This window comes from Schistocerca gregaria, chromosome 2, assembly GCF_023897955.1.
Source record: "Schistocerca gregaria isolate iqSchGreg1 chromosome 2, iqSchGreg1.2, whole genome shotgun sequence".
Taxonomy (NCBI): Eukaryota; Metazoa; Arthropoda; class Insecta; order Orthoptera; family Acrididae; genus Schistocerca; species Schistocerca gregaria.
Window position 1 is genome coordinate 847,122,687 of NC_064921.1, and position 25,303 is coordinate 847,147,989.

At 39.8% G+C, this 25,303-nt stretch overlaps 1 protein-coding gene across 1 annotated transcript in view; it reads right to left on the reverse strand.

Annotated features, from left to right (window-relative positions):
- The window catches only part of LOC126335204 (telomere attrition and p53 response 1 protein), a 29,994-nt gene extending 13,909 nt beyond the window's left edge, over positions 1–16,085 (reverse strand). The window contains exons 1-4 of the mRNA XM_049998214.1: positions 15,718–16,085; positions 15,527–15,598; positions 15,148–15,316; positions 1,055–1,215 (exon numbers count right to left, since the gene is read on the reverse strand). Of these exons, the coding sequence (XP_049854171.1) occupies positions 1,055–1,215; positions 15,148–15,316; positions 15,527–15,598; positions 15,718–15,913 (598 nt within the window). The 5' untranslated portion in view covers positions 15,914–16,085. The remainder of the gene's footprint in view (positions 1–1,054; positions 1,216–15,147; positions 15,317–15,526; positions 15,599–15,717) is intronic.
- Positions 16,086–25,303: the final 9,218 nt, after the last annotated feature.

Below are 25,303 nucleotides of genomic sequence, written 5' to 3' on the forward strand. Positions count from 1 at the left end.
CAGATGGACAAGGTTCCCATTGATAAAGAGGAGTATGCAGTACAGTAGGTCACTAAGGTGTCCAGAAAGAAGAAGAAGAAGAAACTTGGGGGAAAAAATCAAGAGGACAATATACAGTATGGTGCAGGGTGCTACTGAGTGACTAAAAATAAATTAAGCATATATTAGGTGACTTACAGTCTTTGAAACTTTAGAAGCTGTTACTGAACATTTGCATTTTCTGTTGCATTTTCCCCTAAATCTCTGAAACCACTTAGAGTAGAGTATTCAAATTTTCAGGGAGTAATAACAGATATCCTGAGTCTGCTGAACTAAAAAAAGAACATAATGTTATGTATAATTAACATTACTTAGGATAATGTACAAAAAGTACACTGTATTTTAACCGTGTATTTAACAAATTGTATTTCCAAAAGCAGTGGCTGAAATGCAATTATTGTAGTTCAGTAGACTCTGAACATACAGTTTAATGTCCTGTGAAAGTTTCATGTCACTGGCTACAGAGAATCGAGATTCCTGAAATACAGGGAAGCCAAGTCATTAAACTTAACAGTGTCAGGATAGGACGTTCCAACTCTCCTTACACTCAAGTTCAGTTGGACAACAATGGAAAAGAAATGGCCACACACACTTTCCAGCAATCATCCTTGCATTTACCTAACGTGACTGTCAAAAACTGTGCAATGTCTGAACAAAAATGAAAATTGAGAGATCTGATGCCTGAGCATCCCAACAGTGTTGTCAGTTTCTTAACCAATGTGCCCTCTTGACAACCCATGCATTTTGCTTCAGCCCTCTCCAGGTAGAGAACTATCTCTCTGAAGAGACTTTCGAAGTTGTGAGTGCCAATCATTGGTGGTACCTCAAACTTTCGTATGTGCTTATCAATCTGGTGCCAAATGGTAAATAAATGCTTTCTTCTATTTTATGGCAAAAACTCTTCCTCCAATATTGTCACCAGCTGGTCACAGATGAAAACTTATGTATTTTTCTAAGAAAACCAGGAACAAAATTTTAAGATGATGAAGAGATTGTATAAAGATCATATACTCACTAGCGAAAGTTATTGCTTCCCTAAATGTACGCATATTGTCATCAGAATAGACACTGTTACAATGATTGCTGCTGATATGGAATTCGTGGTGTTGTGCATCCATCTGGAAACCAGCTGGAGAACCATGCCGCTCGATCAGAGTTCTGGGACGTGGGGAAGACCTGCATATAAAATAAGTTAAAAAGAAATTGATCAAAGACAATTTTGAGAATAAAAAGTAATAATCTCTTTAATGCTTATCAGATAAACATTCATTCAGTTTAAATGCACATTGTTTAATTCATTTAAGCCAAGGCTAGGTAGCATGTTTGTACAGCAGGACAGACTAGATAAACACTTATGTTGCCTCGTAACAGGCACTCTGAGCACACTTTTACCCTGTGTGCCTGATTTAAGGACAGTTGTGGTCATTAGTAAAGACAGGAAACGAGACGGCTGCATTTTTGAGTCTGCATCCATATGAACATGTGCTGATCTTGTTAAGAAAAAGGAGGGGTAAAAAAAGTGGAGGAAAATGGATTTTTGTGTTAAGATACAATAAAGGAGAAAGGTTTATACATGAATATGATTGGCACAGTACTGAAAAGACAAGCCAGCAAAACAAAAACAACATGTACACAGTACAATGTTTGATGAAGATGTAAGTGATAAACAATTCAACTTGCTCCGAGTCAGGCTTTGTCTTGAGGACTTCTGTATTAGGCTTAGCTCAGTTTAATTATACACTGCTGACAATTATGCAACTGACTTCTGCAAGGGCTGTTTGCAGATATGCCTGCAGCTTTTTGATGCTGAAATGCTAGATCTGTTTTGCAGAAGATCTGATTGTTCCACTCCACTATATTACCTGTTAATAAAATAAAGTAAGACATACAATTCAAAATACATTTTTAATGTTCTGAGCTTGTCTTCAATCTGTAAAAGTTTAATATACCTAGGAAGAGTAACAATGAGACATTAAATGAACAATCATTTCATTAAATAGCAAATTATGAAGGTCAACTTTCAAGCTCTCAAGTGGTATGTTTATAACTGTAGTGTTCACAGACAAAATTCATCTATGCACTTAAGTCAATGAGTCATCAAAAATAGAAGTCATTTAAGTAAACCTATTCCTGCAATTGGCATACCTTATCTTTCATCTATATAAACAAGCAGCCATACTCAAGTGCAGGTGTTGAAGTATGTTGCACCAATTAACATCTTATTTGAACACCAGTTTTCAGCCAGTAAATCATAGAATCTACCATTACAAAATTAGTTTTCTAATTTGGACTGAAGTGCTTAACAGTCATACAGTCATTAAAAAGCAGTGTCACAATTAAAACAATAATCATACTTTTTGTCACTATCTTTGAGAACACAATACTTTAGCAAATAAAAAGATGTACTCTGTAATAATAATAATAATAATAATAATAATAACACAGAACAAAATCTGAAAGTGGAAACATTCGAACTTCAGTGATCTCAGTCAAAAGAAAATTTACAGCAACAACAAATGCTGAAAAAAGCAATTCTTTATATCGAAGTTCTTCATTTACTTAAGAGTCAATAATTTCTGGGTGAAGGGCTATGGAGAGGAGAAAAGAAGCACAGCCAATACAGGCAATGAGGCTATATCCATGACGCATTCAGGTGCAAAACAAAGAGACCTTAACACACATGTGGTGGATGAAGAAGATGCGCGAGCGCGCACACACACGAATAGCTACATTTAAAAATACAATGCTTCAAAGATATCAAGTTGGCATTATTCAATCATTAATGTACGTTTCTTTGGCAAATGATACCTTCACAACTTATTGCACTCGCGCAATGGTTTGCACGTGCTTGCTGGTAACTGCCTTGCAGCCTAAACTGATGACATGTATGGTTATCCACAGCAAATTTATGTTCTGTTTTATACTCTTACTGTTTCAATGTGCATTGTCGCATCTTCCTGAAGGCATTCCAAACAATTTAGTTTAACTTAAAGTATGTTATCAGACATCAATCTTTTGAAACATACTCGCATTTCTCATTAATAATTTTATGTCCCAATTAAGATTTTCTTTTTACTGATAGAGTAAAGTGTAAACAACCCAATTTCAACTAGATAAGCAAAATGAAATCACTGTTAAACAAGTAAGGTACTCAATGACCACTATATCCAGCAATCAACTGGTATGCAACAGTTGAGAAATACAAAGAAATAAGAAATCATTGCAGAGTAGTTTTCTATTATTTCCCTATTGATTTCTACCCAACTGATTATGTAAGGTCCTCAAAACCACTACATATCCTCCCCTGGTGCTGTCAACTCTTGCTAAATCAGGGACCTGCCTTACAGCTTCCTGATATGATCATAACTTAGTTCCCTATTTCACTTGCAGGTGAAATAAACTTTCGCCTACTCATCAATCACAGCAGTTATGATCAAGCTACTGGCAGAAATTAAGGATAGATTAGGAGATTCCAATGCTATGTACATAAGAGTTGTAATAGACTCAAACGAAAGTACAAAACCCTCAGATACAGTTAGAAGCAGCTCAGTGGAGAAGATAGCTCTCAAATGAGTAGTCAGTCAACAGGAGAAAATCACACTACTCAAGACCGAAACAGCCAAGAAAGAGAAAGGGGGAGAACTTTTAAAAAACAATTTATTTTGTGAATAAAAACCACTTTTCTTTCTCCCAGATACATTTCACCTTTTTCTAAGGCATCATCAGTAGGTTATTTCTTTGCGTTTTTGGTTGTCATCTGCATTTCTTCTCATTTGGTCACATGCTGGAGGTTGGTCTACCGTTTTGTCTCCAAAACATAAGCATGTTTTTTATGTTCTGAACTTTTTCTTCCTTTTTCCTCTTGTTTACCCTCACTGTTCTGATGCACCATAAGTCTTCCATCACTAGTTACAGATATTTGATCAAAAACTGTCTTTTCAAGACTTAACTACTATGAGTTCCCTATGTGTCTCCACATATACATCAAACAATAAGGGCAAACAAGATGTAAAATTGGAAGAAAAAAGTTCAGCTTCTGTTTTGGAAATAGTGCCATAGAGCAAACTCCAGCATCTGACCAGATGAAAGGTAATGCAGATGCCAACCAAAAATGTTAAAACCCATCCCACTGATGGCTTACAGTGAAAAATGTAAAACATGTCTGCGGAAAAAGTACAGTGCAGCAGGAAAAGGCAGTTTTTATTTACAAAGCGAATATTTCTGTGCTTGCTGCAGAGGATGACCGTGAAAACAAACTTTTTTTTATTACATTATCTGACCAGCAGCACAGATGACAGAGGTTCCGCTGTAGTCATACTTTTGAGGTATCGCTGAAATATTTGTTAATGAAGTTGTCCCAACAAATGAATCTCAAGTACTTCATTTTCTTAAATTCTAAAATATTTTCACAATTCCTTAAAGACGTTATGTTGACACTGACTGAGCAAGGGATATGTTGATAGTGGTTGAGTAGAACTCAACTCAATCTCAAAATATATTTCAAATAATAATTTGATATAAATATCAGGTTTTTTTTAACTTTTTCTTGGTGGGAAAAGAACTGTTCACAATGCCCCTAATGAACTAGGCATCCAAGTTATTTGCATATGAAGTTTCAGGAATTGTTTGTAGATATTTAGAACCTGGGTAGTCCAATATCTGTCTTTTAACTCAGTATCATACATTCGTTCAATGATTTACATTTACAGTATGTGATTTAAATAACTGACATACACAGTTTACAGCACAGTACAAATTACTAAATCTACTTCGACACACTATCACCAAAATTATATGCCAAAATTCAGTATACAACTTTGAGGATGGCTATATATTCTCAAAAATCAATGCCTCGCGTGTTTTATGAATGCATTTCTTTTATTCTGCCACAGGAATTTCTTGATCTGGTTTAGCACTTAAATGCATACTATGTATTTCACATATGCACCACAATCAGCACAAGAGACACTGATCTTTTTTCTTAGAGTCATCAGTCATCTTACAGTTTGATTCCTCTAGTAAATTACCAGCATCAGAATCCACACTATAATCAGAAAAATCCTTTGGTAGCTCAATTGTAAAAATTCAGAAGGAAGGCATTTTATTCCTTCTTCCTTATGTGATAACACAGAATGCTCTGTTGCACCCCATCTAACACTGGATCCCCTATAGCTTTTTTTTTTTTTTTTGGGTGGGGGGGGGGGGGGGGGGGGGGGGCGGCGGCGCACAGTCTTCTGACTGGTTTGATGCCCATGCCACAAACCTCTCCAGTGCCAACCTCGTCATCTCCCAAGTAGCACTTGCAACCTACATCCTCAATTATTTGCTGGATGTATTCCAATCTCTGCCTTCCTCTAGAGCTTTAGCACTCTGCAGCTCCCTCTACCACCATGGAAGTCATTGCCTGATGTTTTAATAGACCTATCACCCTGTCCCCCTTCTGGTCAGTCTTTTCCACATACTCCTTTCTCCGATTCTGTGCAGAATCACCCCATTCCTTACCTTATCAGTTCACCTAATTTTCAACAGTCATCTGTAGCACCATATCTGAAATTCTACAATTCTCTTCTGTTCCAGTTTTCCTGCACTCCAGGTTTCACTGCCACACAATGCTGTGCTGCAAACGTGCACTCTCAGAAATTTCTTCCTCAAATTAAGGAATATGTTTAAAACTAATAGACTTCTCTTGGCCAGAAATACCCTTTTTGCTGGTGCTAGTCTACATAGGTAGCAGAATTCCTTAAATTCATTTATTGCCTGATCATCAATCATGATAAGTTTCTAGCTATTCTCATTTCTGCTACTTCTGATTACTTTCACCTTCCTTCGATTTAATCTCAATCCATATTCTGTATTTATTAGATTGTTCATTCCATTCAGCAGATTACATAATTCTTCAACATCGCTCAGGACAGCAATGTCATCAGGTGAATATTACCACTCATATCCTTTCACCTTGAATTTTAAATCCACTCTTGTACATTTATTTTACTTCATCAGTGCTTCTTCAATGTACAGATTGAACAGCAGGGGTAAAAGACTGCGTCCCTGTCTTATACCCTTTTTAGCTTAGCTCTATTTTTCTCAGAATTTTGAACAGCTTGCACCATTTTACACTGTCAAATGCTTTTTCTAGGTCGACAATTCCTATGAACATGTCTTTATTTTTCCTTTTGTCTTGCTACCATTATTAACTGTAATCTCAGCACTGCCTCTCTGGTGCCTTTACCTATTCTAAAGCCAGCACATCCTCAATTTTCTTTTCAATTCTTCTGTATATTATTCTTGTCAGTAACTTGGATGCACAAGCTGTTAAACTGATTGTGCAATAATCCTTACACTTTAATGCTTGCAGTCTATGGAATTGTGTAGATGATATTTTTCAGAAAGTCGGATGGTATGTCACCAGACTCCTACTTTGAATCTTCATTTTGCTGCCACTTCCCCCAACGACTTTAGAAATTCTGATGGAATGTTATCTATCTATTCGACCTTAAGTCCGCCAAAGCTCCTTTAAATTCTGATTCTAATACTGGATCACCTACCTCTTCTAAACTGACTCCTGTTTCTTCTTCTATCACATCAAACAAATCTTTCCCTTATTGAGGCTTTAAATGTATTTTTTCCACCTATCCGCTCTCTCCTCTACATTTAACAGTGTAATTACCATTGCACTCTCAATGCTATGACACTTGCTTTTAATTTCACTCAAGGTTATTTTGTCCTTCCTATATGTTGAGTCAGTCCTTCCAACAATTTCTTTTTCAATTTCTCCTCATTTTTCATGCAGCCAATTTGTCCTAGTTACCCTGCACTTCCTATTTTCTTCATTTGTCACGCACTTTTATTTCTGTATACCTGAGTTTCCTGGAACATTTTTGTACTTCCTGCTTTCATTAACCAACTGAAGTATATCTTCCGTTACCCAAGGTTTCTACGCAGTTACCTTCTTTGTACTTATGTTTTCCTGTCCAACTTCTGTGATAGCTGTTTTTAGAGATGTCCATTCTTCTTCAGCTATACTGGCTACTGAGCTATTCCTGTATCTATAGTCTTAGAGAACTTCAAGTGTATTTTGTCAGTACTTAGTACTTCTGTATCCACTTCCTTGCATATTGATTCTTCCTGACAAATGTCTTAAACTTCAGCCCACTCTTCATCACTACCATGTTGTGATCTGAGTCTATATCAGCTCTTGGGTAAGCATTACAATCCAGTATCTGATTTTGCCATCTCTGCCTGACCATGACGTAATTTGTAAGCTAACTGAAATCTGACAACCATGCCTCCATCCTTGCTACCTTCCCTGTTTTCCTTTCCCTGTTGCTTCATAACCTGGGTTGTGAGTAACTAAATCCACTTTCCCTTCTTCCCTTTCTTTCCCCTCTCTCCTCCCTGATGAAGGAACATTTATTCCGAAAGCTAGAAATTTAAATTTTCGGTTGTTTTTTGTGTTTCTATCGGCTGTACTGAGCTGAGGTAAGTACTGGCCAGCCCCTCTATCTCTTTGTTAGTAATTAGTTTAGTATCGATTCTGATAAGAACAATCCTATCACTGAACTGTTCACAGTAACACTCTCTTTGCCCTACCTATTGCCGTTTTACCATTTTCTTCTGCTGTTGATATTTCTTTAAATTCGTCTGTTCACAACTCCTTGTCTTTTTCCATTTCACTTCATTGCTCTCTCTTTCCAGATTTTCTAGTTTCCCTACCACATTCAATCTTCTGAGACTCCATGCACCAACTCTTAGAACTCTTCGTTCATTACTGAATCTTTTCCTCTTTGTCACCTACCCCTGGGCAGTCCCCTCCCAGTGATCCAAATGTAGACTACTCCGCAATCTTTTGGCATTGGAAAGACCATCATGACACTTTTTCAATTACAGGCCACATGTGCTGTGGATATACATTACGTGTCTTTAATGCAGTGGTTTTCATTGTCTTTTGAGTCCTCATGCCATTGATCATTGCTGATTTTTCCACCTTTAGGGGCAATTTCCCACTCTAAGACAAGAGTGCCCCTGAATCTCCATCTGCTCTTCCACCCTCTTTGACAAGGCCATTTGCAGAAGTATGGCGACTTCTTATGCCGAAAGTCTTTGACCACCAATAATGATTATTAATCAAAATTTAAGCAGTTATGGGTTTTGAACATGGGACGGAAGACTTTTTGATTACTAACCAAAGACACTACGTTAAGATATTTATTACCACCACCACCACCACCACCACCACCACCACCACCAAGGTCCTCCCCTCAGAGGCCATCTTTCAATCTATCCTCTCTGTACTTAACAGCAGAATTCCCACCCTCACAATACCAAGAGTGGGAGGTACTTTGGCCCACATTGTAAAAAATATTTTGATCCACTCAGTTACTGTACATTTTAAAATGTTGAAAGAAATATTTATTGTTTTTATGAATCATCCTACAGATTCCATAAATGTTTATATTTTTCAGCTGAACTTAACCCAAAAATTTAATTTTAGTAGTAGATGTCTCTTTCTACAATGAAAGACATATTCAATTTTTTCAGGTTCAGGACCTTCCTCACACATCTGTATCTCGTTAAATACTGTCACGAGTAAACGTTAACAACTAAAGAATTTTGAATTTTGCAATTTTCTTGTGCTGGTCATGAAGTAACACCAGACTTGGTAGTACATGTCATTAAAAACACATTAATAAGAGTGTGCTGAAAGATATTTTTAGGTTCTGGGCCCTACTTAGAAAGGAATACCACTTTAAGAAGTAAGTTGTTAATGTGAGTTAATAAGTAACACTTTTTGAATCTTTTTTAGAGTGGGTGCAAAGTACACCCAACCCCCAGTAACCCACATTATGTAAAATGCTTTGATATTGCTAGGGTTGATGTTGATGTCCTTACTTTTAATTTCACCAAAGACTGTGGTGACTTTTCTGTATGCTGATTCAGTCCTCCCAGTGACCATTTCATTTTTGAATTCTACACATTTTTCCTGCAGCCATTTTACCCTGGCATCCTCTACTCCCTATAAATTTCATTCGTAAGTGACTTGTTGCTGCATTTCAATGAATATGTTTGGACTTTCTTCTTTCATCAATCAAAGTATTTCTTTTGTTACCCACATTTCCCTGCAGTTACCTTTCTCTTACCAATGTTACTGCAACTGCTGTGATTACTGTTATTACAGATGCCCATTTCTCTTCAACTGAACTGCGTACTGTGGTATTCACTATCGCAGAATCTACAGCCTTAGAAAAATTCAAACACATCATTTCTCAGTATTTTAGTGTCTCACTTCTTTATCCACCGATTCTTCTGAACACTTCTCTTAAACTTCAGTCCACTCTTAATCACCACTGAATTTTGGCGCAGATCTATATATGTTCCTGTGTATGCCTTACCAACTCATAACTGATTCGGATTCTATGTCAAACCATAACATAACACAACTGGAATCTTCCCAAGTCTTCATCAAGCATACCAACTACCCTCCTTTGCCATATTCTACTGTAACACTGTCTTCTGTTTCTTCCCCACTAACCCCCATGATTATTAGGCTATCATCATCATTTACGTAGTGCATAGCCCGTTCAAAGCCCCGCATTTCCTGCTCTCTTTTCATCTTTTGTCTGTGAAGTTGGCACGTATACCTGAACTACTGTTGTTGGCATTTGTTTGCTGTCCATTCTGATGAGAACAACCCTGTCACTGAGCAGTTCACAATAACTCGCCCTCTGCCCCACCTTTCAATTCATAACGAATCCTACCACCATTACACAGTTTTCTGTTGCTGCTGATATTACCCTATATTTGTCTGGCCAAAAATCATTTACCTCCTCACCACTTCACTGATCGCCACTCCCTACCACTTTCCAGCCTTAGAATTTTACTCTTTTCTTGGATTTTAAATATTTTAACACTTTTTCTATTTACAGACCACATGTCCTGAGCATACACACTGAGTGCTTTTAATGTAATCGTTTCCACTGCATTCTGCTGCTCCATTCCATCAGTCACTGCTGCTCCTTCAGCCTGTAAGATGCACTTTCTGGCCTCAAATGTAAGAGTGTGCACTGAATCTATGTCTGCTTCTGCACCCCCTTTCAACAAGCCTGTTGACAGAATAAGGGTGACTCATACCAAAAAGTCTTTCGCAGCCAATGCTGCAGGTTTTTATTCAAAATTAACGAATTGGCTGAATCAAACCAGGATCCACAACATTTTACTTAGTAGTCAAAGACACTACCCCTAGGTCGCACTTACATAGCAGTGAAACAAATGGTTGTGGTGATTTGTTATCACAGTAACTAACTTCATCTGCCATTTCAGTGACAACTGGGGCCATCTGACAAGTAGTTCTGTTGCTCTCTTCACTTCTGACAGCTACACGCACTTAATCACTCAAATGGGAATCACTGAAGTAAGTGTACATCATACCCCCCACCACACACAATAAGGTGGCTTGTAGATTTAGATCAGCCTCCCTGAGTGGGCCTGCACTAGTTGAATAAGTGATCTTGTATTAACAGCCTTCTACACAAAACGCTTATTTTATTTTATTGCTACAACTTGTTTCCATTTATCTAGATAATTTTTGGGTCTACATATAAAAAAACCTCTTTTCATCACTGTACTCTACGTAATTCGCCCAAAACCAGTCGTATAAAAATATGTGATCCAAAGAGTGCTTTGCTGAAAAAATTATTTTAGCTTCATTTGGCCCGTACACAATCCAATTTATAAATGTTTTCTCCTTTAAGGATAATAGGGGTGAATTGCACTAATGTTAGTGTCTTGTCATTTCTGCTACGGAGAGGGACCCCACTTCGTGTAACCACCACTCCCAACAGCTCCTATCTCTCTTCAAAGTCCTCCAACTCCCGAACCCCTGCTTGGAAAACACACTCAGTAACATCATCCTAGAAGCTAGTGCAACACCTATGAAGTGGGGTCCCTCTCCCTATCCCTCACAAACACCAACCACAACAGCACCTTCAACAAACCCACCTCATAGCCACCCTACTCAGTCTCCCAATACCAGCACATACCCCACACAGACCAAATCTCAACTACAACCACAGTCAAAATGCCACACATCACCAGTCCCAATTCAGTTCTAACTCATCCAGATCCCTCTCTCCTCCAGAGACATCTGTTCTATCAAAAGGCTTAACCTTTAGCCCCATGCCTAAATTCAACCACACTGCTCTCATTAAAGATCTCTTCTCATTCACCCGAAACCTCAACAGGAAATATCATTTCACCACCCAAACACAGCCCCCAAATACTCTACCCAGTGTTGAACCCTGCCTAGAACAGTTTCGACCGCCTTCCCAAAGGGAAGGGATCCTCCTCCTCTCCCCCAACACCATCTCTTGCAGACATTTCAGGATTTCCTCACATCCAGTGTTGTCTACCAGTCCTCCTTGAACATCCCAACAACCCCCAACATCAGCACGCACGCATGCACGCACACCTATCCATCCACACATACAGACACAAGCAGACATATTAAAAGGCAAAGAGTTTCGGCAGAGATGTCAGTCGAGGCGGAAGTACAGAGGCAAAGATGATGTTGAGTTGTTGAATGACAGGTGAGGTATGAGTGGCAGTAACTTTAAATTAGCTGAGGTTGAGGCGTGGCGGGTAACGAGAAGAGAGGATATTCTGAAGGGCAAGTTCCCATCTCCGGAGTTCTGACAGGTTGGTGTTAGTGGGAAGTATCCAGATAACCCGGACGGTGTAACACTGTGCCAAGATGTGCTGGTCGTGCACCAAGGCATGTTTAGCCACAGGCTGATCCTCATTACCAACAAACACTGTCTGCCTGTGTCCATTCATGCGAATGGGCAATTTGTTGCTGGTCATTCCCACATAGAAAGCTCCACAGTGTAAGCAGGTTAGTTGGTAAATCACGTGGGTGCTTTCACACGTGGCTGCCTTTGATCGTGTACACCTTCCAGGTTACAGGACTGGAGTAGGTGGTGGTGGGAGAGTGCATGGGACAGGTTTTACACCGGGGGTGGTTACAAGGGTAGGAGCCAGAGGGTAGGGAAGATGGTTTGGGGATTTCCTAGGGATGAACTAAGATGTTACGAAAGTTAGGTGGATGGCGGAAAGACACTCTTGGTGGAGTGGGGAGGATTTCATGAAGGATGGATCTCATTTCAGGGCAGGATTTGAGGAAGCCTTATCCCTGCTGGAGAGCCACATTCGGAGTCTGACCGAGTCTCCGAAAGTATCCTGTCACAAGTGGGGCACTTTTGGGGTTCTGCGGGAGGTTATGGGTTTGAGGGGATGAGGAAGTGGCTCTGGTTATTTGCTTCTGTACCAGGTCGCGAGGGTAGTTGCGGGATGCAAAAGCTGTTTTCAGGTTGTTGGTGTAATGGTTCAGGGATTCAGGACTGGAGCAGATTCGTTTTCCACAAAGACCTAGGCTGTAGGGAAGGGACCGTTTGATGTGGAATGGGTGGCAGCTGTCATAATGGAGGTATTGTTGCTTGTTGGTGGGTTTGATGTGGACGGATGTGTGAAGCTGGCCGTTTGACAGATGGAGTTCAACGTCAAGGAAAGTGGCATGGGATTTGGAGTAGGACCAGGTGAATCTAATGGAACCAAAGGAGTTTAGGTTGGAGAGGAAATTCTTGAGTTGTTCTTCACTGTTAGTCCAAATCATGAAGATGTCATCAATAAATCTGTACCAAACTTTGGGTTGGCAGGCCTTGGTAACCATCTCCCTTAAAACCAACATCCTTTCGTCTTTCCCTCTCCTTCCCTCTTTCCTGATGAAGCAACCGTTGGTTGCTAAAGCTTCAATTTTGTGTGTATCAACATGCCAGCACTTTCGTTTGGTATGTCACATCATCTTTGTGTGTGTGTGATATATATATTTTCCCAACAGCAATAATGTCATTCAAGAGCTCACTGTTCTTCATGTGTATTGGGGATACAATTGGCTTGTGTTAGAAATTCTTAATACAATAATTTAACTGCTAACACTGAAGTACTATTATTAGATTTCAGTCAAAATACAATACACAATTCTTGTTGGAGAATTGTCTCCTGATGTAGTTTGGGTACAATTTACATCAGCTGCAAACTAAAAGAATTATCTACTACTACTACACGGCTGTCTAAAAACAGAAAGAAGAAGACTTTGTATCTTCAAAGTCCTTCTCATGAGGACCAAATGTAAGTGTCCAACCACTTGTATGACAGGAACACATTTAACAACATTTGGTGATATTTTTCCATCAACTAAACACAGATCACATTCTGTCTCTCTACTGGTTCACTGTGCCTGTTTAGTATTTATCTAGTACTTCATTACAGCGTTGCACTACTCAATCCATTTATTTCCATTCATTAATTCGTCATGTTTTGTAGGAATCATCATAGATAAGGCTCTTTAGGGAAGTGGAACAAACCAAGATACAACTTAAAGGTTAAACATATCAGAAACTTAAGCTGTACATACACTTCACCATTTCCACTCATGGTAGCTAAATTTAACGTACGAAACTTAATGTACACCATGATTTGTTCCATATCCAAGAAGGTTCTCACTAAGATTTTTCATGCATCATGAAGGAATGAACAAAAGAGTGTTCAATAGATCAAATCGTCAGTGAGTACCGTCACAGAATTAATAAGCACAGGTTAATTGCATCCAAGGAAAATTCGATTGGGAAAACTACTCATCCCGATTAAAAAAATTGATGGACTGTGCTTATCTCCAGCAAGAAAAATGCCCACTACTGCTGATACACACTAATAACAGGAGTAGACACACTACTTAGCTTTCAGAGCTGATAGTTCCTTCATTGGGAAGGAGAGATGAGCTGGTTAATAAAGGAGGGACAAGTGACACACACCCTAGAATAGGAGAGACCCAACTTTACACATTAATAGGGATGAGAAACTGTCTATAAATTTTTTTATGTATTAAGCTGCTGTATTGTATTTGCCCCTGCATTAGCTGCAATAATCAAAATAAATTTAAGAGAATGGCTGCTCCTTTGTTATACTAAGCAGCTTTCGTTTATCACAAACACCTTCCTTAATATTAAAATGACTACTCTAGTAATTATCTGAGAGTAATTTCAAGTTTCATTAAACAAGTTTATTTTTAGCACAAAAAAACATTAAATTACAAATGTTCTGGAAAGTGATCAGCACTTACAATGCATCTAACAGGTATTAAAAAAAAAATACTTAACGGGGAGAAACAATGTCAATGTTTACTTCTCTAAAGCAGGCTAAATATTTATTTTCATGGCATTTTCCTGTAAAATAATTCCATAAACCAAGAGTGTGTTTAAGTATGAAAATTGAACTAATATATTTCAAGTTAGGAACTGATTCACCATTTTGAATATGTAACAAAATGAAGCAAACCATTTTTTCTTAAGTAAATATTTCAAAGTCAGAAAGAAAATTTTTTATAGTTTACTTTTATGTCTTTGGCAGTCTATTTGATTACAATACAGTCTTCCACCACATAATTTACAAAAATAAACAGTTTATGAATTTTCAGTTTTAACAATGAATGTGATGACTGATGCAATTCAAGAGCTCATATGTCAATGTGAGATGATCCTTTACCGAAATAAAGTAACTCGCAGTAGAACATAAATCAATAAGATTTGCTTGACATTGGGCTTCTTTTAAACACGAATTTTGCTATTACACTTAAATTCACAGGTAACAATCCTAACTGCTACGTATGGGGCATTTGTAAACGTGGCTATCAGCAATTCCGGTATCAGAAGTAGCTTGTCGATTGTGTGTCTCTCAAACGAAAATAAAATACAAAAATACAGAGAACCCACGATTAACTGTGGCCTCCATTATTTCCACGAATACATCAGTTAACACCTATTTAATGCTGCAAAACGAAACTGTAGTTGAGTAGCAAGCGTGACCTGCCACAAATTATAGTAAACATCTGCATGACAAAAAAGTCACAAATTAGAAACTATGAATCACCTTAGTTAAGATTATGGCTATACCAGATGCCCCAACTGCACAATCACTGCCAAGGCCAAGTACTTTGTTCGATTACAAACAACTATACGTTCCAGCACCCACCAAAACACTTGGCAAACATCAGAAACTCACCTATGATGTGGTCGAGGTGGAGTTGGCTTTCCAGCCAGATAAGAAAGTAGATCCTCCCGTCGTATTTTGTGTCGCATTTTCCGAACCCAGCTCAACAATTCCTTGTTTCGTCTCTGATAACCGCACTGAATTCCAAGTTCACTAGTCCGCCTTATTCCTTCCGTTGAATCTGCAAATTTACGATTTTACAAAAGAAAGGTTCACATAAAGGCGTCAGCTAGTGTCTTACTTAATCTTTGATAGATGTGACATACCGCTCAGAAGTCTTGATTCACATTATTTTTCTACAACGAACATACATGAGCTATACATAGTAAAAGAATACAAGGTCAGCCATGTATGTTGACATTCGGCTCATCGGCATCCATGTTTTCATTACCTTTGTACAAATTTGTCACCGTACCAGCGGCGGTTTGGAAAGGTATCCATAACGAAAGGCCTTGCTGACGTTCTGAAAACAACACAAGAAATTATTGTGGATGGCTCGACAATCAATAACATGCCACACAAAATGGAAGGATGCACCACTCCTATCTTAGCAACAGTGATCAATATTGACATCACAATCACCTCTATAAAGTTGGGCTATTGCAGTTGCGCTGTTTTGAAAAGTCACCCACAGTTTCTGGTGAGTTTGTTCCCTCTCCCTCTGAAGCTGTCCTTCGTAGTCGGGTTCACTTTCAACATGTTGTATACACTGCTCCTCCCAATTGGTAATGAACATATCTAACAGCGGGTCATCTTCGCGATCTCTGTCTTCGTTCATTGTATTACGGAACTCAAAATCAAATACACGACACAGACTCCCCTGTTTCTTGTAAAGGCTTGCTTTGGAATGCTTCCAGCTGATGGCACAGATGAATCACATCACCTTCCATGTATTCTGTCTGTTTCTTTCGTCACTTCTACAGACGAGAACTGCCAAAGATATTGTTGCCATTAATTTCTGGTGTTTAAATCGCAGCTGACGCTGTTGAAAAGTTATCTTTGGTGTCCGGATGAATGCAGTTTCTTCTATAATTTCCATCTCTACAGAATGAAATAGGTTTAACTGTGGTATTTTTCTAACGTAAAAGTATATTTTAAAATATATTCCAACAAATTCGCAAACAGGTAGTAGCTTTTATTTCAATGCTTTTTCGAGCAATTTGACTATTCAACTTCACTTCAAAAGCTTTATAATTGATATTGTGGAAATTTTTATTGGCTACTACCATTGATCGTTACGACTGTAGCAGATAACAAAACAGGATTAGCTCAAATCCACCTTCATTCCAATATAGAGATTTAACTAATTGCAAGGGGGTACCACAGACTTATGTTAGACTGTGGGGGGTACTAAACAATGAGTACACAAAGTATCATGATGTTAAACTATAATCTGCACCGTCTATTCGACTGGTACAATCTTAAATGTGTTAATCACAACTTGTCTCTATTCAGTTATAGCTTAGACCTAAAATGGTTGCCCAGATAAAGAATGAAGCAACATAGCAATACTTCACGCATAAAACGTTTGAATCTAGGGTGGCCAAGTTAATGATTTCAATAACATGTGTTCTCCAAAGGAAAGTACTGTGACAATATTGCAGATGTTTGTTGCTGCAGTTTCTTACTACTTTGCAAGTCCTAACACATTGTGTGGTGGGTGGCGCATAGTTGAAGTGATATGTAAACAGAAATTTTGGTACCACCATAATAGTAACAAGGACTAGCGATTCAGTTTCCAGTTTCGTAAAATGATACTTCTACTCTTGCAAAACATTATAATAATATTGGTGAAAGTGATACAAGTTCAATGTTGCTAACAGTTCTGGTCCGGATGCATTTTGTATTTCATTTTCCACCACTACAGCGGTGTGCTGTTCAACAAACTGCAAGAAAGATGAAAGAATCGACAATTCAGATTCATTTTAATTTCATAATTTCCTATCATATTTTCAATATATGTGTATATGAAAGAAGATAAATGTTTAAAACCTAATTGATGTCGAGGTCATTGGAATCAAGGCCCAAACTCAGAATGGACAACAATGAGTCTAGAAATTTGCTAGTGTGTTTTGAAATGAACTGTTCTGATATTAACCTTATGTGATCTGCAGTAATCATGGAGAGCCTAAATCTGAATTATTCAATGGCAGTTGTGACCCTCAAAGAATCTGTCACACTGTGAAACCTTGTTTTCAGAAAGAAAAAGAAAGTTGCATGTAACATATGTCCTTAGGAGTTATTCCCATTCCATTTGTGCATAGGATTCAGAAATAATGAGAACTTAAATGCCTGTGTGTATGAGGTAATTAGACAAATCTTTTCTTTGATATGTTGACTGCAGAGGGTTGTAAGATATTCCTAGCTTAGTCTCTGGATCTTGAAACTTTCTAAGTTGGCCTTCGCAAGATAGTTAGTGTCTATGTTCAAGTGACTGTTAGCTCAGGTTTTCAACATTTCCCTGATGCTCTCCCGTGGGTCAAACAAATCTCTGACAACTACTGTTGACCATCTCTTAATACAGGTTCTACACACTACAGTAGTATTCTACTCTGAGATGCACAAGTGATTTGCAAGCAATCAAGGGAGACTGATCGATTTTGCCTAGCAGCCTACCAATAAACCGAAATATATCATCTGCTTTACCTACAGTTGAGCATGTGTGATCATTCCATTCCAAACCCCTGGAAACTGTTACACACAGGTATTTACGTGAGTGGACTGATTTCAGTTGTAGCTCATTCACACTGCAGTCATGAACCAATTACAGCTAATTGCCATTCTTTGTGGCAATTTCAAATCTCTTCATGATCTGACTGGACTGAATATTTGTGTAGCTTTTACTTCAGACTCTACTATATTACAGATAACTCCATCATCTGCAATAAATTTGAGGTTACAGTTAATAGTGTACTTGAACATATAATGTGAACAGCAAAAAAAACGTCAATCTAGTCTCAAATTTCGTTTGTAATCCAATGTGGCAATATTTTCTGAGTAACTCTATGAAAGCCTTTAACACATTAACACCCACTATCCTCGACTGGGAACAGTCCATTTTCCCATCATTATTACAATGTATGCTCCTCCAAACCAACAATAGAGTTTTGTTGTTGTAAAGCAAGTTTTCTGTCAACAATGGGTACCATTGTTATCTCGCTGCTAAAGTTATTCAATTGAAGACTGTTAACAGAAATGGAGCATTTTTGCAGAACCTGCTGGTTATTTCCTTTTTATTTTTGTGGCTGCATCAGGTGAAAATAGTTTATTACATTTTTTGTCCCAGTGCATGAAAATTTGGTCTCTTCATTTGAGGACACTGGGCATTTCTGCAGTAAAGTATGTTTCTTGAGCTTTGCAGATTTCTTTATCATGACTCATTATGTTTTTAAAAGTGCTGAATAGGCAGTAGAATATTTATATTCGGAAGAAACAGATGCAGACATAGGTGCTCTACGTCCAGATGTAGATGAGCTTACCGATGAGGAAAATGTTGGAGATGATTTGTTAGGAAATATGTATATTACATGAGAGAGACAACAAAGATATTCCTCATGTTTTTCCTAAAGGAACCTCTAAGTAGGAAATTAAATAGTGTGATCAGGTTCCGAAATATTCATTTTCTGACTTAAGGAAGAAAGCTTCTTGTTTGTCCGATGAACTGAAAGAAACGTTATATGATCTTACTCCCATGCACACTTTTGAAGGAATCTCTTCAGAAGAAGTTGTAAGCATGATAGTAGAGGAAACTGAAAATTAAATTTTTTAGTTTCACCTGCTGGAATTTATGTATTTGTTGGGGTTTTGATCTTTACTGACTATCATAAATTGTCAAGTGAAAGAGATTATCGGCCTGAGGACGAGAATCTAGGTGTTCAAATAGCGAATGGTATGATGAGTCGTAACAGGTATCCTGAGTAACAGGAATCTTGAACTGAAATCTGTAATATATTTCAGTGACAACAAAAAGGCCAATAAAAATTCAAGAGTAACAAATCTTTCTAAATAAAACCATTATCAGAGGCTCTGGTAAAAAATTTTCATGAATGGAAAGTCCTGCAGGAAAATCTGGCAGTTGATGGAACGATTGTGAGATACTATGAACTAAACCATGTAAAGCAGTTTATCAGACTGAATCCCATACACTTTGGATTTAAACTTTGGACCATATGTCGTACTGATGGCTACTATCACTATGACAGATATGATGACAAGGCAAATCTAACACTGGGTTGCAAAGTAATTTTGAAAATGTGGCCCATTATTGATCAGACTAATAGTTACAAAGTATTTCTTGGCAGTTATTTTACTAGTCATCACCTGCTTGTCCAACTGAAGTAACTGGGTTTTCATGCAAGTGGAGCTATAAGAGAAAGCAGAAAAATTAAGTGCCCACAATCACCAGATGATGTTATGAAAAAGAAAGAAAGGGGATAGTTTCGCAGGAGAGCTTCTGTAAAGTTTTGAAAGTAGGAGACGAGATACTGGCAGAAGTAAAGCTGTGAGTACCGGGCGTGAGTCGTGCTTCGGTAGCTCAGGTGGTAGAGCACTTGCCCGCAAAAGGCAAAGGTCCCGATTTCGAGTCTCGGTCGGGCACACAGTTTTAATCTGCCAGGAAGTTTCATATCAGCGCACACTCCGCTGCAGAGTGAAAATCTCATTCTGGAAACATCCCCCAGGCTGTGGCTAAGCCATGTCTCCGCTATATCCTTTCTTTCAGGAGTGCTAGTTCTGCAAGTTTCGCAGGAGAGCTTCTGTAAAGTTTGGAAGGTAAGAGACGAGATACTGGCAGAAGTAAAGCTGTGAGTACTGGGCGTGAGCTGTGCTTCGGTAGCTCACATGGTAGAGCACTTGCCCACGAAAGGCAAAGGTCCCGAGTTCGAGTCTCGGTCGGGCACACAGTTTTAATCTGCCAGGAAGTTTCAAGAAAGGGGATATTTTGATTTCACATTTGACAGAGAGAAGGCACTTTTCACCACAAAATGGAATGACAACAAGTGTGTTACATTAGCAGCTAATTTTGACACTGTGCTTCCTAGTATCAAAGTTTAACAGTGAAATTCATCCCAAAAAGAAAAGGTCAGTGTTCCACAACCACATGCATTGAATATAAGAATTTCATGGGAGGCGTCGACCTTCACAGCTGGCTCATAGAGTAACCTACAATTGCAGTGTGGAAGTTAGAGGGGTCGGTGGAGCATTTCTTACTACGAGATTTTTTCCACTTGGCTACCATTATGACTAAACCAAATACTGGAATGTGATATAACATGAGTCAAATATTATTATTAATGTATCAGTGCCAGTGGTTAGTCCCCTGAGAGCCTTGGTACCACAAAGATTGTATTAAATCGGGCGCACAGTGGGTCAATGTCCACCTAAGGCTTCTTATGTATCGTAAGCACCACAGACCACAACCTTTATATTTCTCGAAGATGTTTGGCTCTCAAAGGTAGTCCTGCTCTCCCGCTCGCAATGCTACTCATTGTATGCAATCTTGGGAAGCAACAAATCAACCAAGTAATTTTGTAATGAAAAAGGGTGTTGCAGCAAATAAGAACACAGACCTACCGTGATAAATAAAATATAATTCAGAGGGGCAGTTTCCTTCAACAAAGCACATGTTGCAACTACAAGATATTGCTATTCAGCAATGTTTGGCACCTGTAGTTAATCCAAGACAACACAAATGACTGAATATCAGGCTAACGTCTTCCCTTACGTGCCTTATGAAGACACATCCCTCATTTATGTTCATAAATTATCTACTCAATGAATCAGACTCTATCCTTCAGAACAACACAGTTATATTACATTCATAGAATTTAGATACTGGTTTCACTTCGAGTTAAACAATTAATTTTGCTCGACCATGCGGGACTTCTAATGATGCAACTACAAAAAATCACTCGCTCATCTGAACGTTACTACATTACACAATGAATTTAGATTCGTTTAACTGCACTTGACTCTCCGACCATCTTGCATACAGTAAAACCTTGGTGGCTTATGAGAAAATCACACCAACGCCGACCCATGCAAGAAATCACTTACCCATGACAATGAGACTGCATCTTGATTGGGATAAGCAGTTCTACTGGTGTTCTGCATTTCATTACAGTTCAAATGGGACTTCGTACCATACAATCAAAATCACTGCCTTGTGTACACTTTTACTGGTGTATTAAATTGTGTAATAACCTGTCGCTACTCAGCTGCTGTTCCAGACACTCGGAACACTGCCTGGAAAGCCATTTGCCCTGTGAAAGTACTTACTGACCAAATAAAGATAGCATTTCATCGGAGCAGTCAGATATGGGTCTGTCCATAATGAAGGACCCAGAGCGACTCTTCAGAGCGAAACCGCCAATGCCAAAACTAGCGCTCCCCTCCACTTTATTCGTACCTCCACGCTGATGTATGATCATGTCGTTTCTCATTTTACAAACTAATGAAAGAAAATAGTATGTAAGAGATGTGATCGTTTTCTTAAGCCCTGTCTTCAATTACGTGCCTTAGACTACATTTAAAACATATGCACTCCTGGAAATTGAAATAAGAACACCGTGAATTCATTGTCCCAGGAAGGGGAAACTTTATTGACACATTCCTGGGGTCAGATATATCACATGATCACACTGACAGAACCACAGGCACATAGACACAGGCAACAGAGCATGCACAATGTCGGCACTAGTACAGTGTATATCGACCTTTCGCAGCAATGCAGGCTGCTATTCTCCCATGGAGACGATCGTAGAGATGCTGGATGTAGTCCTGTGGAACGGCTTGCCATGCCATTTCCACCTGGCACCTCAGTTGGACCAGCGTTCGTGCTGGACGTGCAGACCGCGTGAGACGAAGCTTCATCCAGTCCCAAACATGCTCAATGGGGGACAGATCCAGAGATCTTGCTGGCCAGGGTAGTTGACTTACACCTTCTAGAGCACGTTGGGTGGCACGGGATACATGCGGACGTGCATTGTCCTGTTGGAACAGCAAGTTCCCTTGCCGGTCTAGGAATGGTAGAACGATGGGTTCAATGACGGTTTGGATGTACCGTGCACTATTCAGTGTCCCCTCGACGATCACCAGAGGTGTACGGCCAGTGTAGGAGATCGCTCCCCACACTATGATGCCGGGTGTTGGCCCTGTGTGCCTCGGTCGTATGCAGTCCTGATTGTGGCGCTCACCTGCACGGCGCCAAACACCCATACGACCATAATTGGCACCAAGGCAGAAGCGACTCTCATCGCTGAAGACGACACGTCTCCATTCGTCCCTCCATTCACGCCTGTCGCGACACCACTGGAGGCGGGCTGCACGATGTTGGGGTGTGAGCGGAAGACGGCCTAACGGTGTGCGGGACCGTAGCCCAGCTTCATGGAGACGGTTGCGAATGGTCCTCGCCGATACCCCAGGAGCAACAGTGTCCCTAATTTGCTGGGAAGTGGCGGTGCGGTCCCCTACGGCACTGCGTAGGATCCTACGGTCTTGGTGTGCACCCGTGCGTCGCTGTGGTCCGGTCCCAGGTCGACGGGCACGTGCACCTTCCGCCGACCACTGGCGACAACATCGATGTACTGTGGAGACCTCACACCCCACATGTTGAGCAATTCGGCGGTACGTCCACCCGGCCTCCCGCATGCCCACTATACGCCCTCGCTCAAAGTCCATCAACTGCACATACGGTTCACGTCCACGCTGTCGCGGCATGCTACCAGTGTTAAAGACTGCGATGGAGCTCCGTATGCCACGGCAAACTGGCTGACACTGACGGCGGCGGTGCACAAATGCTGCGCAGCTAGCGCCATTCGACGGCCAACACTGCAGTTCCTGGTGTGTCCGTCCGCTGTGCCGTGCGTGTGATCATTGCTTGTACAGCCCTCTCGCAGTGTCCGCAGCAAGTATGGTGGGTCTGACACACCGGTGTCAATGTGTTCTTTTTTCCATTTCCAGGAGTGTAATTCTTAAACTGAAGAGTTAAGAACAAGTGGGACTACTTTCTCTCGACGCTGATATCTCGCAATATGACCATCGAAGTTTTACAGGGGGGGGGGGGGGGGAGGGGATCCTCTAGCATTCACAATCCTGTGCGCTTTCTGATACCAGAACTGTATTACTGTGCTGAAATTGTTCTAGAAAGTACTAAAAACCTATTCATTTTCCTGCACCACTGGCACTTCCATCTACATCCAGCCACGTCAAACAGTGCGCCTTCCCGGCCAATATGGCTTAGAGCCTTCCATACTGATTGTTTGATGTATGCCTGTTCACTGCCTTCTGTATACTCTCATTTACATTTACTTTGATTAATAACGACAATATATTGATTCACGTCACCCTATGGGTGGCGTGAATTACTTTAGTTTAAATGTGGGTGAAGCCCTTATGTTATCATTATTAAAATTACTATTGAAGCCTTAAAATAAAATTGCGAAATAGAATGGGTATATTTATACAGTACTATGTAATGTAATTGCTACTTTACAAGTGCATGGTAATAAGTGATACTGATGCATTTTTACAAGGATGGTAAATATGACTATTGTGGATATATACTTGGCTTTCAAGAGATTCAGTGAAGGAACTTCTCTTTCAGTGAAAGAATTCGGAAGACAGATTGCATGAACATACCAGATGAAAGGTCTTGAAATAAGGTCAGCTGAGGGAAGACCAACAAAACTCATCTCACCTTCCAGATGTAAGTATGACCAGAACCTTCACATTATCCAGAAATGAGAAAAGCAGAGACGAGGCCAGCACGAGAACTGCAATGGAAAGCTGAGAACATATTGTGGGATGTATAATGTTATGCTCTGCATGGAATTATTTCCCAAATATCATATCAAATTTCACTTATGGAGAATCTTTAGGTTAAAACGTTTGTGAATGTTTCTTATCGCACAATAAATAGTAGTTTTGAAATGTTATTTTGGGTTTATTATTACCAGTTTGTTTATCCCTTGTCGTTTTTCCTAGTAAACAGTGTAGTAACAAAACAACTGTAAAATGTAAACTTTCACGGCCGGAACTGTCATGATTAATAAAATTCTTTTCCGGGCTATTATGCCGTGGTCTGATGGATTTCGCATTGTAACCCAACGTTTCGTCCCCATCTGCGGAGGACATCTTCAAGGGGGTTCGTGGCTTCTGTTAACTTCCGAAACACACACTGTCTCACTACTGACTGCAGCAAATTTTTGTTTTCGCGTGCTCCCGCGCATAGGCGTGACGTCACATGTTTTGAATACGCGAGCGCAATTGGCCGTTGTCGGTTGCCGCCGTCCGCTGTTGCTATCATCCCATGGCGGAAGACTGGTACACATCTTCTTCAGTACCGGCATCCAGATGTCATTCAATTTCACGCCCTCCTCCTTCCTATTAAAATTCCTGGGGTGTTTCATAATCTCTATAGCCTCTCTGTAAAGCCTGTCATGACAGAGAGGCTATAGAGATTATGAAACACCCCAGGAATTTTAATAGGAAGGAGGAGGGCGTGAAATTGAATGACATCTGGATGCCGGTGCTGAAGAAGATGTGTACCAGTCTTCCGCCATGGGATGACAGCAACAGCGGACGGCGGCAACCGACAACGGCCAATTGCGCTCGCGTATTCAAAACATGTGACGTCACGCCTATGCGCGGGAGCACGCGAAAACAAAAATTTGCTGCAGTCAGTAGTGAGACAGTGTGTGTTTCGGAAGTTAACAGAAGCCACGAACCCCCTTGAAGATGTCCTCCGCAGATGGGGACGAAACGTTGGGTTACAATCCGAAATCCATCAGACCACGGCATAATAGCCCGGAAAAGAATTTTATTAATCACAACAAAACAACTGTCAAGTGCCCAGCATCCTCTAATAAGAATGGCCAAAAATTTCACATTTAGGCAGCAAGTGAAGAAAATTTCTTCTTATTTCCATAAATTGGGTTGCCAGGATACAGTTTCATATATATATATATGCTAATTTAAAAATGTGACGCTAATGGGTTAAACTACTGTAGGTTACGCCATTGTATACTAAACTGAGTCTATTGGAAGGATACTTCAAACATTTGAGCATCTAATGTTCATCAGGCACCTTTCCACATCTGACAGACGTCTACTAAAAACTGAATCACGTTTCTGTAGGATGCTCCAAGACGTGTTATCCTAGTGCATACTG